Source organism: Anas platyrhynchos, chromosome 3, assembly GCF_047663525.1.
Source record: "Anas platyrhynchos isolate ZD024472 breed Pekin duck chromosome 3, IASCAAS_PekinDuck_T2T, whole genome shotgun sequence".
NCBI lineage: Eukaryota > Metazoa > Chordata > Aves > Anseriformes > Anatidae > Anas > Anas platyrhynchos.
The window spans coordinates 77,377,975-77,395,002 of NC_092589.1; the positions used below are offsets into that span (position 1 = coordinate 77,377,975).

The 17,028-nt window shown below is 33.6% G+C and overlaps 1 protein-coding gene across 3 annotated transcripts in view; it reads left to right on the forward strand.

Moving 5' to 3' along the window:
* Window positions 1-17,028, forward strand: part of ASCC3 (activating signal cointegrator 1 complex subunit 3) — a 274,883-nt gene that overhangs the window by 217,358 nt on the left and 40,497 nt on the right. For all 3 annotated transcript variants that reach the window (XM_038176559.1, XM_072036159.1, XM_038176560.2), the window contains exons 31-35: window positions 862-999; window positions 1,101-1,221; window positions 4,611-4,743; window positions 7,411-7,536; window positions 16,852-16,963. In XM_038176559.1, coding sequence (XP_038032487.1) covers window positions 862-999; window positions 1,101-1,221; window positions 4,611-4,743; window positions 7,411-7,536; window positions 16,852-16,963 — 630 coding nt within the window. The remainder of the gene's footprint in view (window positions 1-861; window positions 1,000-1,100; window positions 1,222-4,610; window positions 4,744-7,410; window positions 7,537-16,851; window positions 16,964-17,028) is intronic.

A 17,028-nucleotide genomic window follows, 5' to 3' on the forward strand; every position in this document is an offset into this window, starting at 1 on the left:
GATAGAAAGAACATTGAGGAATAAATCGCTACACAAGATAAAGAAGTTGCAAAGCTTTTGTTCATTATTAGTGAGGGGCTTTTTCACAGAGGTAGTCTGCAGAAATAAATGAGCTTATTATGGAACTTACTATGTGAAAACTTAGGCAAGAAATGTAGAGGGTAGTTAAAAGGATTCCAAATACTCATAGATTTGAATAGTAATAGTAACAAAAATTAACTTTTTGTCCTTCTAAAAAGTTCAAATGAAGACATTTACTGTATGTTGGATTTCACTACAGGGTTTGAGTCTATAAATTACAATCTAAGTCTCAAAAAAAAAATCAAAAGAATTTGGATTACAGCATGTAAATCAAGAACTTTATTGATGGATAATAATTACAGAATTATCAAATTGTAGAACTGTGTTTATCTTTTCATAGGCATTGGTGAGTCAAATTTATTTTTCATGACTGTTTTGTTACTGGTTGCAGGGATTTGCTATATTTTTATACCAGGTCTAACCCTTTTGATACGAGGAATTGCATTAAACTAACACAGAGCAGAATACACAGCATTTGCCAGCACCGTCAAGATATTTTCAGCGTTTTCATTTCCTTCTTTATGCTATTTAGTGTGTCTATATAGTAATGTAGTTTTGTATTCTCCCCACCCTTAATATAGTATTTGATTTTTTTAGACTGAAAGCAGACTTTTCAAAGAAAGAAGACCCTGTTTTCCTGTCTGTGTGAACAGTTGAGCAAATTATCCTTGATATAAAAAATATCAAATATCAATAAAATATCAGAAATAACAACCCTAAAAGTTAAAAAAAATCTGAGTAATCTGTTTTAAAATATGTAACTATTCACTCTTGTTACAGATGAATGACATTATAGTGACAGTTAGAGATTCAAACTTGAAGCTGACACTTGCTTTTGGAATAGGCATGCACCACGCAGGTCTGCATGAGAGAGACAGGAAAACTGTGGAAGAATTGTTTGTGAACTGCAAAATCCAGGTACATTTGTTCTTTGAATCCTGCCATAATGTGTTTTACATGGAATTTTAAAAGTTGGCTTTTTGTTGCACGTACCTCATTAATCTTTCTTTCTGTTTTAGGTTCTTATTGCCACAAGCACATTAGCTTGGGGTGTAAATTTTCCAGCTCATTTAGTAATTGTTAAAGGAACAGAATACTATGATGGAAAAACAAGGCGTTATGTGGATTATCCCATTACAGGTACTCACATAAATTATGGAAATACTCATATGCTGAAATATATTTCAAACATATATACAAATGATCTGAATTATTTTGCAACTAACCAATGAGAATACCTAAATTAGGCAGAAGCTAGGATTGCTGAGAAGGGTTTCTTTGTTTAATGCAAGTTGTAAGAGAACTCTTAAGATTTTATGTGATTAAAAAATATTTCAGTTTTGTAAAATTTTTTTCTAAGTTCCTTTAATGCACTTTGCCCAAAATAGACACTAGGCAATTAAAGGTACAATATGAAGTCATTTATCTTCCTAGGAATTTGGACAAAAGGAATCTTTCACACTGTTTTTTGAAACCTATTTTTAAATAGAAACAGATTTTAATGGTTTGAAGTGTAAAAGTTGTATCACACATATAGGAGAGCATAAAATGTATATGTCGTCACTTGACAGTAAAAAAAAAACTCTAACCAGTATAGTATATTTAGTGATATAATAGATACTTCAAATAAGTGATATTTCAAAAATAATCAGCTTAATAAAATATTTGAATTTCTGGTTTGATACAGACTTTTATTGCTTCCTACCTCCAGTAATTTCTACTTTGCTTAAACTGCTCTGTAGTTCTTCCAATGAGCTTAAGAACGTGAACCATGGAAGAACTTCTTTCAAAGCTTAGGCAGGGAGAATATCTGTCTGGATGGGTACTAAGCTTGAAGAATGAAGACAAGCTAAATTTATTCCAGGTTTCCTGTTCTGTTTTCTCTTTCTATTTTCACAAGAGGAAGTTTATTATTAAATGATCCTGCAGTATGCCAGAGATGTATACATCTAAGGACAAATAAATGTTATTTGTAATGTAAATAGAGATCTTGCATCCTTTAAGCTATTCACTGTCTTTTTATAGCAAGAGAAACTTACTAATGAGAAAAGCTCAAACTGAAAATAATACAGGAGTTATTTCTCCAAGTAACCCTCATGGAGGTTAATTTAGTGGTTAGTGCTCTGCTGGAAACTTGGGATCAATTTCCAGACCAGCTCTCTTGTTCAAAGATTCTGGTATGACCCGGGAGCTTTGCCATACACACTTGCATTTTGTGACAGACTGGCTGGTATAAACCTAGTATAAACAGTCTCTGCAGAGAAGTAGCGTTTTGCTCGTCCCAACTGGAAGAACAGTAACAACTGACTTTATTAGTGAATGGGGAAGAGTGATGAGGAAAAAAAAAAACAACAGATATTTTAGATTTTATGTTGAATCTGTGGGACTGTCAGAGAGAAGTAATAGGGTAAATAATATATTCAAAAGAAACCAGAAATTCAATAAACATTGAGGCCTTACTATGCTATTTTAGAAATCCATCGTGCAAGTACTCACAAAGGCATTAGGAGAGGCTTATACTCTTTATTGCCTTTTTGAATTCAGGTGTCTTGGATATTAGGGGTTGTTTGGTTCTTGGATTTTAAATAAGGCTTCCTAGGGGTGTGAACAGAGGTGAATACTACCATCTATAATTTAGGTTTCGTTCTCTGCACTGCAACAGAAAATGCAGATTCCCTATTTTATCAAGAAATGTAGTATGGTTTGTTTAGAATATTTTTAACTTTCTAGAGAATATTCATGCTTCTGGAAGTTCTGTGGATAAGTAATACAATTCTTCAGCAGCAATTAAGTGAAAATTTAATGTGTTTCTTTTGGAAATATTTCCAAAATTTCACAATATTGTTTTTAATGCTGCCTTCACTATTCCGCCATGGTATAACTTGCTTTTTCTCTGCAGAAGTTACTTTTGTGTGCCAGGGATGCATTTGGCTCCAAGTAAGCAGCTGAGGGCAGAATGAATCATTGTGGAGCATTCAGTGATTCTGAAATAAGTAAAAATGCTTCTTTCAGTGAAATCGGGGGTTCTGGGGAGGTCCTTCTCTCAGTGACCAGACATTTACTCATCCGGTTGGATCACATTTAACATATCAGGAGTTTAGTTAAGTGATTAAAAGCAGCCAAAAAGCATATAGTCAGTAGAGAAAATACTGGTTTTGTATAATTATTTAGCAGAATATTTAGCAAAAAAATCATATCCATAGTAAATCCATTTCCTATATGGTATTACGTACTATTTAAATCACCATATTAGAATAGCAAGGTAATGTTTCATCACCCCCCTGTATACACACCTATCATTTGCAAACTAATTTCATTTTACATTTCATGTCACTTAGCAAATTAGCAAAGTGAATAAACTGAAAAAAAACAGTGGTATTTATGTAGCTCATCTGCACATGTGTGTTACTGAAAACTTCTTTTTATTGTCACTGGACTGTTTCTCTTATCATTGTCCATTGCTGTATCTCGTTCTAAGCCTTCTGTCTTGTCCTTCCTTAACGATAATACCCTGCTGACCATTGGGCCAAAAAGCTTACTTTGCTTCTGAGGCCAAAGAAACCATTTTTCAAAGTGCTAGGTACTGCAAGCCACATACTCTGTAGGTATGATAGAACTCAGAATACACAAAACATAAAAAAAAATAAAAATAAATATTTAAAACTTTTTGAACTAATATCATTTGTTTCTTCAAACTTAAATAGATGCTGGAGGGACAAAGAACAACCAATACTGATGCACTTCTCAGATTATGAGAAGACAGATGATAAGTGTACATATCTTGGTTGTCAGGTAGCAAGTTGAGCGTGTTCTGTACAGACTTGTATTTTCAGTGTTTCTAGAAATCACTGACTAACTTGTATTTGCAAGTAATAATGTATAGGTATAGTAGATGTGAGCTTTATCTGCTTTTAAATTTGTATATCATGATCTCATATAGGGAAAACATATGATATGAAACCTTCTCTACTCCAGTGCTAGTAGCAAATACCACTTGGCTTGAAGTTTGAGTGGCCAAAATCATAGCTCTTAGTAATCATAATTACTTTTACCTTTTTTTCCCCTATAAATTACTAAAAACCTAGGAAATTATTTATAGGAGAGTCTTATGCAAGGAAGACCTATTATTGTGAAGTCAAGTACTTGAAGATTAGGAAGTGATATACAGTTACCACTGTAGGCTTCGTGAGTTCTTTTGCTCACTATCATCTTTAATTTAATGATAACAAACAAGAGATGCATGTGGAATGGAGGGAGAGAAGGGAAAATTTATATATTTATATTAGGTGTAGGCTTGGTTACTATTGCAGTGGGTGGTCTTCAAGTATGCAGATGATATTCTCCGCCACAAAGAAGTTCATCATAAATTTTCCTGAGATAGGAAAAAAAAAAAAAGTCAAAAATCAATAGGGCATATGAGGCCAAAGAAATATTAAAAAAAAAAAAAAGTGTTATGGGTTATATAGAAATGCATTTAAAATATATATAAATATATTTATTTATTTTATGCGTTATTGTCTCTTTGGCAGATGTACTTCAGATGATGGGACGTGCAGGCAGACCACAGTTTGATGACCAAGGCAAAGCTGTAATTCTAGTTCATGATATCAAGAAAGACTTCTACAAAAAATTCCTTTATGAACCTTTCCCAGTGGAATCCAGGTAAAGTAAAAGCAATCAGAAAAGCTAATCAAACTATCAACAGTACTACAAATGAGGGATACAGAAAAGTGAAACAAAATTCCTGTGTGGAGTATATCCTAAATATTGAGGACCTAGAGGATACTATTTTTTTTTAAAAGTTGTCTATCTTTTTCTGTCAGAAAAATTCTTTCTTCCGTGAGTCTTGAAGCACCGTTGAGCTCTTTAGTCCATTGCCAAATAATTTTACAAATGCTTTTCTGTTTTTGATTGTATCAGACACTGGAATGAGAGCACAAACTGTTCTTCTAGGCAAGTGTGTAGGACGACTGCATGTGATACTCACAACCCTCTCTGAAACTCTGTGACAAATTACTAATAGGGAAAAAAGGAGAGTTTCTAGTACTTTTTAGCTAGAAAACTTGAACTATTATGAATATTTCACATTCTTTAAAATCTCCCTAGTTCAAAAAGAAATCTGCCTGGTATAAGTGATTACTAATACACATTCTTTCACTTCAAAACTGCAAGATTGTTGTCAGAAAAAATAGAAACACCATCTTTTTGCACTCTCTCTGAACTAAGTTGATACAGAGCTTTCTGTCCAGCATAATATAACTTGTGCCTTGTTTTTGATATTTATAATAGTTGTTCAACAAGAAGCAAAACAAATTACATCAGTCTACTATATATGCATGGAGGAATTCTCAGATACCTAATAAAGCATAAGCATTAATGAAAGCTTTTCTCAGTAACGAAGAATTCACAGTATTGTTCTCCTATGGAAACTTCATCCCTCTACATGAGCACTAATTGGACCTCTGAGCGGTCAGGAAATTTACAGGAACTTGAGAGTGCTAACCACCTGTGAAAAGTAGTTGAAATGGACTGGTGTATTTCAGAAGGTTAATTTCAGTGCTGCATAGGCAGACTAATACATTTTATTTTTATTTTTTTTTTATAAACAAAGACTGTGGCAACATGTATTTCATTTCCTTAGTAAGCCATGCTTCTTTTTTTTTTTTTTAAAAAAAAAAAAGGCATATAATTGCACTTAGTACAAAAGGCTAAGGAGTTGAACATCTTCAAAATGGTAGCTAGTAAGTCAAAAGGGTGGCATGATTAAAATGCTGGTGATATATCTAGACTGATAGTGTTGTCCATAGATTCGTGCCTGGTGCACCGCACCAATAATGAGACATGAATTAGGAAATCCATTGTTTCTAGATAAAGAGATTATGTCTTCAATATCACAGTACTAATCACAACTTCTTCCCATTTTTAATACTATAAATATTGCATGTTTCTAGTAACTCATTTTGTGTATATATTTATTTATATCAACAGTTTGATATATTTCATCTTTCACTATAAACAAAAAATATTTGATGAACTTTCAGATGAAGATTCACATGTTAATGGTGATCTCGATAAGTTCTTTGTAGGTTGTGATCTGATTAATTTAGAGTTGTTGTGGTCTTTTATGATCAAAGATATTTGAAGTAAGAGCCTTCATAGCTTCAAAGAGAAATTTGGGTTCTTTTGTAGGAATTTTATTTTTAGAATGCTTTCTCATCTTGTTCTACCAAAGAGCAGATTTATCAGCTTTGTGTAGTACTTCCAATTTTTAAAATTAAACTTCAGATTTTTTTAATTACAGATTTTTCTAAAAAAGGATCATCTATGCATTAGACATGAGTACACAACTCAAATGACAGACAGACCTTGTGCTCTCACTGATCATGGGTCTGAAAGATGGCACATTAGAAGCAAAAGAGAAAGTGATTTTTGTTATGGAATAATAAATAATAATAATTCAGTAATAGCTATTGAATAATCCATCCAATAATCCAGTTGGACAGTCTGGGTAGAACAGATGCTGCTTTGCCTTCAGAACTCTGCAACCAGTAGTACAGAGCAGTAGAACAATTACTCATACCAAATTGTTTGCTTTTATCAATAAGGAAAAAATAGGAAAAGTAAAAGGATTGTAATACAGGAAAAAAATAGGCTAATCTTTAAGAATATTTGCCATTCCCTGACTGAACTGCAGCTAGGCATAATGCCATTAGGTAGCCAAGTGGAGGTCTTTGTTCCATTAGTGAAACTAAACAGTATTTTAGTCTGTAAAAATCATTTTACACTGCTTTTGTTCTTCTGTGTTTCAGAGTTTAAACCTTTCTCGGTAAAAGTAGCTTTTTTTTTTTTTCCTCCCTATATTGGATGAAGATGAGGAAAAATCTGGGGGAAGCAGGTTTGATGTAATTTTAATAGCCCCTCAAGTATTTGTCAAGTATTAGCTAAGCTATTGCCACTGTTTCATTTCCTGTTTGTCTTTCCATATGATTCTCTATTGGATTAAACCAGCATGATCATATGGTCAACATACAGTATTCAGAAGTTACCACTTAGTAGCTCCATCTGAATACATTCCATAAATGACTTAAATGTGTACATTCTTGGTCCAATCAAAAAATAATTTGAGCTTCATACCAATACCATGTAAAGAAGATGACTGACCTTGCAATTACATCCCCTCTTCTTCCCCTCTTCTCTTTTACCGGAAAATAAATATATAATGTTTTCAGATTAAAAGTAATAAACCTTTTAATGCACAATTCTACAAAATATATTACCTGTCTTTGTGATTGTAAAGTCAGCAAAGTCCTCTTGTTTCCTGTTCTTCAGCTTGTTAGATGTGCTAGCCGACCACTTGAATGCTGAAATTGCTGCTGGAACCATTACTTCTAAGCAGGATGCAATGGATTATATCACCTGGACTTACTTCTTCCGTCGACTTATAATGAACCCAACGTGAGTATAAAATAAAAAAGCAATTTAACCTAAAGGTAGCTTGAGGGTAGAGTTGATCCAAAGGTGATCCTGCTGCTGTTGGAGCCTACAATACTTAGCAGTCTCCACTGTAGGAGTATTACTGGCCCACACATGGAATAAAATTTATGTGCACATTTTTTTAATAATTTTTCTCTAAAAATAAATGGATTTCTTGGCAGATAACTTACGTTACAATTTAGTAACAACTATAAAATAGCATTATTGAGAAGGGTACATCAGCATCCCTAAAATAAAACTCCAGATTATCACATTCCTTTAGTTATTGTATTTATAATGTGTTACTTTTTTTTAGCTACCACATTGATATGTTATGCCCAGTCTTCTATAGAAAATCTATGAAGATTTGAATTTTCCTAATAAATAAGAGAATAGCTATCAGCTGTTTCTCTATGATAAAGTTTACTTTCATTAGGGAATCCTGGTGAAACCATGTGTGCAATATTTTCAATGATTGTTATCATCCTGCCTAGCTCCAGCTGGTATGCAGACCATACTGAGCCGTTCCAGCAAGTTAGCCTGCCTTTGCCACAATGCTGTTTTGCACAAATGGTATTTTGTGTGTCATGTGATCATTCACCCACCAAAATAATGTGGTAAATAAAGAATTAGGCATTTGTAGCACTAAATATTTCTTGATGTACTGCAGCGTGTCATATTGCTTCAGTCATTTTAATGTCCATAACATTTTGGTGAATTTTCAGCTGAGTTCCTTATAGGCAACTGCTGCTGGAGCCTGCAGGTGATAAAAGGCAAAACAATGATTTCCTTTAATTCTTTTTGAATCTTCATTAGTTTTCAATTCTGCATCTAGCCCTGTGCTGAGAATCTCCCACAGAACAAAATTTCCATCTAATCTTCTTGGGAAATCAAAAATGCACAGTGTTAGAACTGTAAATTAAAAAAAAAATGTATTCAATTCTCTCACTTTATAACTAACAAAATGAATAAATGTATGTGGTAGATGGTTCTGCCCTGAGAGTGACAAACAGCTAAATTCTGTTTTCATCTAGGTTAGATGAAGGTGAAGCTGTGTTTGAGATTTACACATGATCCAAACTACAACCAATGTTAAAAACTGTGCCATTGCAGTCACTATTAGTTTTCAGTATAAAGAATGAGTGATATTATTTTAAAATGTCTTGCTATTCAATTGCTATGGTAAAGTGGCTGTTGATTTGTCTTCAGCAAGCCTTGATTGCATGGTATCTGGTAGACAGACAAAAACATGTAGCCTGTAGCTATATGTGGAATACAGAAATATAGTCACCCAATTTAAGGGGCAAGGTCTCCCCAGGGTACAAGAAGGTTCATACTGGAGTGTGTTTGGCATGTTTACTGGCAGTCCTTTTTTCTCATCAGTTTCTTTAATGTGCAGTTTCATAGAAAGCTAAATGTGAAGTTATCACAATATCAGTTTCTAAGCAAAAGTTCTTATATTCTGAGAGGATTCTGAGAAGAAAGCTAAGAAAAAAACATGGCATTTTATAGTGTGAAGCAGGGCCATTGTAGTGGCAGACAATGTGAATAGCTTTTGACTAGTCGTGTCCATAATGTCAGGACAGGAACGCAAATCAAAGTTTCTAATGAAATCATAGTCGTTTATTGGAACATACAGGTTGGAACAGTTCACAAGTTCTGCTGCTTTCCCCAGTGTCTCATCCACACAAAGGTACTCAGCATTCCTTGTGTACTCAGTCATGCAGAGAGAAAAATGAAGGACATTATTGACTCTGTCAGAAAGGTCATTTCTAGATACTAAGTGCAAATGCAGTGGATGTGCACACTTTTCCTCTTTGACATGATAATTTCTACTAAGTTTCATCCAAAATTACTAAACTTAATAGTTTAGTAACATTCCTGGATATGCATACTATCAGTGGTATTTGAAATGAATCAGTGTTTGAATGAGATACATCAAAGGAACACTGAATACTTTTATTAAGAGAAGTCGGTGGTGGTTGAGATCACTTTGAGTAAATTGCAATATAGTAGTACCGTTTATTGTGCCATAAATGAGCATATGAAATGCTTGATATTACTAGACAATAATTATTTATGGCCCTTAATAATTCAAAGGTTTAGGGGGTTATTTTTTCACAAGAGCAGGAGTGCAATGGCTGAGTTTTGTTTTGGGTACTTGCACAGTACTCACCCAGTGTCACTTGATACAGTGTTCTTTATCATGTCCTGCCACAAAGCAATTTTCTTGACATTCTGTCCACTATGAAACAACAGCTATTTTCTACCCAGCAGGTGACTGTACCTAAGTGGTGAATAAGTACTTCCCATATGCATGTTTGGTAAATTGCCTTGGGATTCTTTGGCATGAAAGGCATTGCATGTGATGCTGTAAATCCCAAAAATAATGGACTTAGATAATATGCAGAAGATTTATATTCTCATTTATTGCCAGTTTTAGCTACTTGTATATTAAAGCTGCATAAACAAATCTAGGATCATTCTATTCCAGACTAGTACCATAAAATACCTTACTGAATCCTGCAATTTATACTATTTGAGTATTAATCTACCTGAATAGTGAGATGAAGTATCCTTTGGCTTTAAGTAGTCAGGTTTCTTCTAAACATGCTGTCATTAAGACTTTTTCTGGGACATAAGTTAATTCATTAGACTGATAATACTGGCTTTTAAAATGGTGTTGTTGAAAATATTTGCTTGCTATAATGTTTTCATTTTTTGTTTTTTGTTTTTTTCCATCAAGCTATTTTAATTTTCCTATCTGATGAAGTTTTGTACCCTGCAATCTGTTAAATGGGTTTTAACTTTATAGTTAAGAGTAGTAGTTGAGGTTGGATTGCTGAGTGCCACTTTCGTTTAGTGGCATACTGAATAGCCATGTGCATGCAGTTCAAGAGATAATGTGCAAGGGAAATAAATAAAAAGTATTATTTTATAATAAATAATATTAATCTAAATAAAACTGTTTACCAAGTCATATCAGTCTCAATATCCGTAGTTTTTCCCCTTCCCCAAAGCAATTATTCCTAAATGTAGAGATTTTTGAATTTGCACTTGAAGTCAAAGTTTCTGTACTACTTTAGTCAAGTGCTACAATGTGTTCTTTTCTCCACATACAACTTTAGCCTTTATTTTCCCTACTTAGTCAAGATCATGTTTAAAGACAGATCAGCTAAGTGCCCTTTTCTTTGAAAGGGGCTATTTTGAGAGGCTCGTCTGTCATAGCTAGCTGACTGAAGACTTAGGCAGATCTCCTTTCCTTGGCCGGAATGCTTTGACTGTTTAATTCTTTTACCCTTATAAAAGATTACAATCTGCAACTTTCTACAAGAGAGAAATTGCTATGGGAAACGTTTTCTGTAAATCAGGTTATGATATTTTCCAGATACATATGCAGTAAAAGAGAAATAGAGATTGACAACATATGTAAGGCTAAGCAGAATCAGCTTTCATTTGAAATGTTAATTTTTAGATGTTCTGAGAATACACATCACATCACAGTTAAAATGTGTGGTTTTTTTATGTATTTGTAAATATTCGCATATACATCTGCACTTGTAAAATCAGTTTTCCATGTGAATTGCTTGTGAAGACATGAAAAAAGCTTTATTAATTCTGAGAATTATTATTAATTTTTTCACTTTATCTTGGTCTTTTATTAATGAAGTGAAAGAATGATATAGCATAAATTATAATTAAATGACATTTTCTCTGACTGATACTCTTATCATTAATCATATACTTATATTTTACCTTAAATTTCCTTTTCTTGGTATAATTAGCTGAGCTTGTCTAATAGTATGAATAAGACAGCAGAATAAAAATTATGATAATCACTGCACCATAATATTTTCTGAATACAGCAGAATAAAAGTGATGATAACCACTGTACCATAATAGTTTCTGAAATCGAAGTGACTGCTAGAATCAGCCAGTCAAGGTAGAATAATATGTATAATAACAAAATCACATGACTTTTCGGGCTAGTTTGAAATTATGTCAGAAAGGGGATTAGTGAAGAAAGTTAAATTAACTGAGAAGAGATAAGGAGCAAAAGTAAGTTTATCAATAGCTACTAAGAACGGAAGATAAGAAGGTATTACACTGTATTACAGTGCAGTAGTCACCAGTATCCGTATCTGGAGTTGATAAACTGATATTTTTCAGGGTGGATTCTGTCCTTCACAGTAACACTTACTCTGTCATGTATACATGTATATACTTCCCTTTATAACAAAAACTTGTTCTTTATATAATTAGGGTCACAGTGATGTGAAAACTACACAAATGTAGTTCATGCTGTACTTTTACCAAACTAATCATAGGAACAAAGTTCTACTGATTCTTCCAGACTAGGAAGCTGCACACTGCTGGGTATTTGAGCCACCTGCTATTGCCCAGTCTGCTGTGGTCTTCTGGTGCAACGCAAGGCTCAAGACCCTTCATCTCCCCATGCAGAAAGCTAATTCATGTAATTGTCTTCCTACTCTTGGATACTATTTTACTGGGCAAATTATCTGTTGGGATGTAACCTAAAAAAAAATGCTCAATCAATATGTAAACAATTTTAAATGTCCCTGTTACCTCTGGTTTCATCTTATAAATGCATCTTAAAAGGTAATCTTTCCTGGAAATATTTTAATTAGAAGCACTGACATGGTAGCAAATAGCTTCCTGATACCAGAGTTAATCACGAGGAAATACTAAAAACTGATTAAAGATATCAGGGCATCTGTCAAAATATTCCTCGTACCTGGCATGACCAAATATATGAATGCAAGAAAATAATGTGTACAGGTGAAATACAGGTAGAGATTACTGGCTGTAGTATTTGTGCATGCTTTAGTGCATTTTAGCCAGCCAGTCCCAGACTGCGGAGTCAGTGATGCCTTATCAACAGAAGTTAGTCGGTACATTGTCACATGGCTCTGCCTTTGAAAGTCCATCAGTTGTGCCATACGCTCAGTATCATTTGCATGGTACCATTTTGAAGGTCGCAGCCACCAAAGGCCACAAGCTTATGAAAGCAAAAACAATTGATAACTGCAGTAAAAGATATTTATGAAGGTGGCTATCTGTGCTTGTGCCGTACTTGTTCGTAACAAAATTCAGTGTTCAGGACAGCAAAATCTCAGAAAGCGCACATTATTGCAATCAAGTGAATGCTGTAGATTTTTTTTTCATGCATTTTCAAATGGCCTTCCAGCTAGCAAGTTTCTTCTTTTAATATTTTTGGCTGACTCTGCTACTGATTTTCATTATGTGTGTCACTATTACTACCGTATAATCTGAACATAAAAAACATGGTGCTGTAACAAATGACTTCACAGCACTGACAGTTATAGCAGGACCGTTTCAAGGCTGATGAAAAATTTCCCAGAGAGATCTCAGGTCAGGTTTACATAAGCTAAACAGGAAATGATTGCTAACATTCACATTAAATCCTAAATGTTTTGTGTAACTTCATCTACATTTTATGTTCCTGCACGTCTCTCTGTCTTTCTCAGCTGATGAAATTCCACACTTCCTTAGATTAGAGAAATAAGTTTATGTTTCAGGGTTTGTTGTTCTTACTAAGCTTTACAAGGTTTGGGATTTAAAATATATTATTTTAAAGCCAATAAAAAGTTCCTTCAGTTTTTGATTGTTTAAATTTTACATACTTTGTAAATTTTTATGATACCTAGGGGTTTGTTATTGCTTTTTCCCAATGGACTATTAATGGAAGTTAGCCTGCCTAGCCCATGTGCTAGATGCTGTTAGGATAAAACTGCCTTTGACTTTCACACCTCTCAGGGGACGAGTAATTGTTGTGTTCAAACAGCCTGTAATTGTGATCCCGCTGGCTTTCTCAGTACGCTTCTGGCTATTAGAATCATTAAACAACTCAGCACCTGTTAACAGCATTGTAAATATTCAACCCTGCTTGTGTGCAGGTTGAGTCCAATATAGGAGAAGGCTTACAGAGACCAGCCTCATAAATTAGAGCTTCTGACAAGTCAATTATTGTGAAACTGGGCTTCACTGTGAAATAAATGAAATGGTGTGCTGATAAAAAGGTAGGCTGTCTGTTTATAGCAAAGGGAAAATAATGACTAGATGATTCAATGCAGTGAGCATGAAACTGCATTGTTTTTATTCTTTATCTGTAATTAAATAGTTAGGTAATAAAGCTTCATTGTAAAACTCACATACAATGTAGTTTTCTATATTTGGAGCATACCAACATGCAAAATTCAACTTGCTTTTATGCCTGCACAATGAAAATACTGCCTAATGTCATAATACCTCTGTTTTTGCTAATGATTTTAACATCATCTTTCTAGATGAATGGCTCCGCTTTTTATTAGGTCAAAATGTGCTGAGTGACTAGGAAGCTCCTGCAAGTGTGCTCAAAATTATATTTACCCTATTATAGATAGTAGTTAAAACACACTGGTACCGCTTCACTCAAGAACACAAATAATTTATTTCTTTGCATTGTTTTATTTGTACTAAGCAGCAAGATATTTACACCTTTGACAATAAATTACCAAAACCCAGCAAATTTTAAATTCATTTAAATTCATTTAAATTCATTTAAATTCATTTAAATTCAAACAATTTTAAAAGGCATTTTAATTCATCACTTTTAATGCCTTTTATGATTAAGTCTTCAGAGTCTTCAGTGTGAAATACTCCAAATTAGAGTACAAAATAAAATATTTTTGAATTCTTAAACTACAACCTCAACAAAATAATGTCATTGTATTGCCCATATCTCTTCCTTTGTTTTATCAGCTTTTGTCATCAGTATTGTGGTACTGCAAATAGAAGTGCTGAAATTATATGGTGGAAGTCTGAGTATTGTGACAACAAAGTGCCTTAATTAGAGTCATTTCAGTAGTCTTACATTCAATTTAGAATACTAAATACTAAAAACATTAATGAATCATTAGTGGTTTAGATGTATAAAATAGAAAATCCTTTTACATCCATAAACAATTTATGTAGTTAATTTGCTTGGATTATTTTCAGAAGATAAACAAAATGATACAAAGTGATTTCTAAAAATAAACAGAATCTAATGTGTTTGGTGCTAAAATGTCAAGCAGATAAAAGCTGCAGATAACCATTTTCTGTCATTACTACGTTACTTAGTAAATTACATGACTTATGAAAATTAAGTTGCTGAAAATAGGGAGTACTTTTGCTGCAAGTAAGTTTTCTTTGCATAAGGCTGGCAACATGTGGCTGTCTCCTATATAAAACTTGTTAGTCAAGATAATTACTTCTTCACTTTGTTTTGTTTTGGACAACAGTTATAAGTATTTGAGATCATCTCAATGTGAGCCAATATAAAATACTATGAAGCTGAATACTCCACTTCCCAATAAATACTTCGTTGTTGTCTAAAGTAGCTGTCTGTTTCCTCCTATCCAAACAGATTTTTAATCTTTTTTTTTTTTCCTCATGCTACCACTGTTCTACTCCAACTTTACTCAATTGCAAGTGAACATTCAGAGAACTGACCCCATAATTTACAATTAATTACAAGAGAACAAATTGAAATGGCTGTTTACCTACTTAGCATGCAGCTTTTTCAGTTATGTTACTGCCATTCAAAAGTTAGATAAAGAAAATAGCATTGCTTATCTCAGATAATGTTAATAGAACAGTCATGGAAGGGTTCTTGCAGTACTTAACACAATTCCATCTTCTGAAATTTGCTAACAGCATCATTACAGTGAAGGAAATAGAGTTTAAATCAGAGTGTGATTCATCTGCCCCAAATATATCACCAACAACTGAACTAATTGTCTAAAATCCCTTTTTTAGACAGTAATCATATTTCACCTCATCTTAAAACAGAAATCTAGAATACCTGAGATGAATAGTATTATCTAAATACATCTTTCACTCCATTGGCAGTCAACGGAGTTGAAAAGACTAACTCAGGTGTTGCTGTAGCTATGTAAAATCTAATGAAATGAATCTCAGCACACCGTTATGCAGCCCATTGTACACCTGCACAAAGTACCACTGACAGAACATAATCTTTTTTCCTTGCAGCATGTGGTATTGTTTCCAGTGGGGATGCGGAGTATACAGTTGAAACAGTAGGACATTTAGTAAAGCAGCCAGTATGAACAAAGGAGCATCTTTCATCATCGCAGCAGTCTCAGTAGTCTATTTGTGTTTTACAGAGTTAAGTGAGCAGGGACAACCGTCTTTACTGTGCTTTTTTATAATTCAATAAATCATGGTGGTTGTTTTTGTTTGTTTGTTTGTTTGAATTCTCCATTGAAATTTCATGATTTAGCTGTACTGCATAAATTCAGAATTTTGAAACTTTCTACCATGCTCAGTTTTTCTTTACTTTTCATTGAACTTAAATGTTACTTTCTGAATTTGTGCCTTTGTTGAATATAGTACTGAAGATCTTAAAACATTTTTATCTGTAGTTTTTCAGATTAAAGGTATCCCTGAAATTATGTTAGTTTGTGTAAGAATCTTATAGGTTAAGTTCTACCGTCAAGGAGTGCAATCTTCAGTCATTGTGTATTTTTTGTATGCTAGCATAACACAGTTTTTTGGTATAGTTTGTAAACATTTTTCCTTAATACTAAGAACCAATGTTACTACATATAGCTTTCCCAAACACTTTCACCTAAAAAAGACCATGTGAAATAAACGCATTGGCAAATGCGCCATTCCATACTTTCTAGTAATTTTAATTTTGAGAATAAAATGAGACAGAATTGTGAGAACAGATAGTAAGATTTGGATTTGTGTAAGGTTACTTTTTCAAGAGATGTCATATATGCCTACTTTTTTTAATTATCACAGTTGCAGGATATAAGAACATTTGCTGTCCTTTGTGGTTTTTCTTCCTTTCCCTTGAAGTTAAAGTACTGTTATTTATGTTAGTATTTTTTATTCATTTTCATACTTATGAAATCAGGACAGCATACCTAAGCAATCAGGAACATTCTAGCTAACAAAATGCAGCCAGTCCAGTTCTGTCTCTATCACCCTTTGTATTAATAGCCAGGTAAATTACAGTATTTCCATATACACATGCTAGTTAGTATTGTTTTGATTATTCACACAAACTATTTAAACTATATGAACTATGTTAGATTATATAAGGGAATAGTTCTGTGTTTAATTGTTTAATGTGGATATTTGTTGTTCCAAGTCTGTGTGTGTGTATTATAGCAGCCTTGTAAGTTTTCCTACAAGATGTTATTGTTTAAAATTTTCAGTGTACCAAAAGCGTTCATGTAATACATCTGTTTTCAATTCTTCTAGTTACTATAACTTGGAAGATGTGAGCCATGACACTATGAATAAGTACCTCTCGAGCCTTGTTGAGAAATCCCTCTTTGATTTGGAATGTTCCTACTGTATTGAAATTGGGGAGGTAAGACCAATTTGTGCGTTACAAGGTTCAGTAAGATACATGCTCCTAAAAGTTGAGAGCAATAG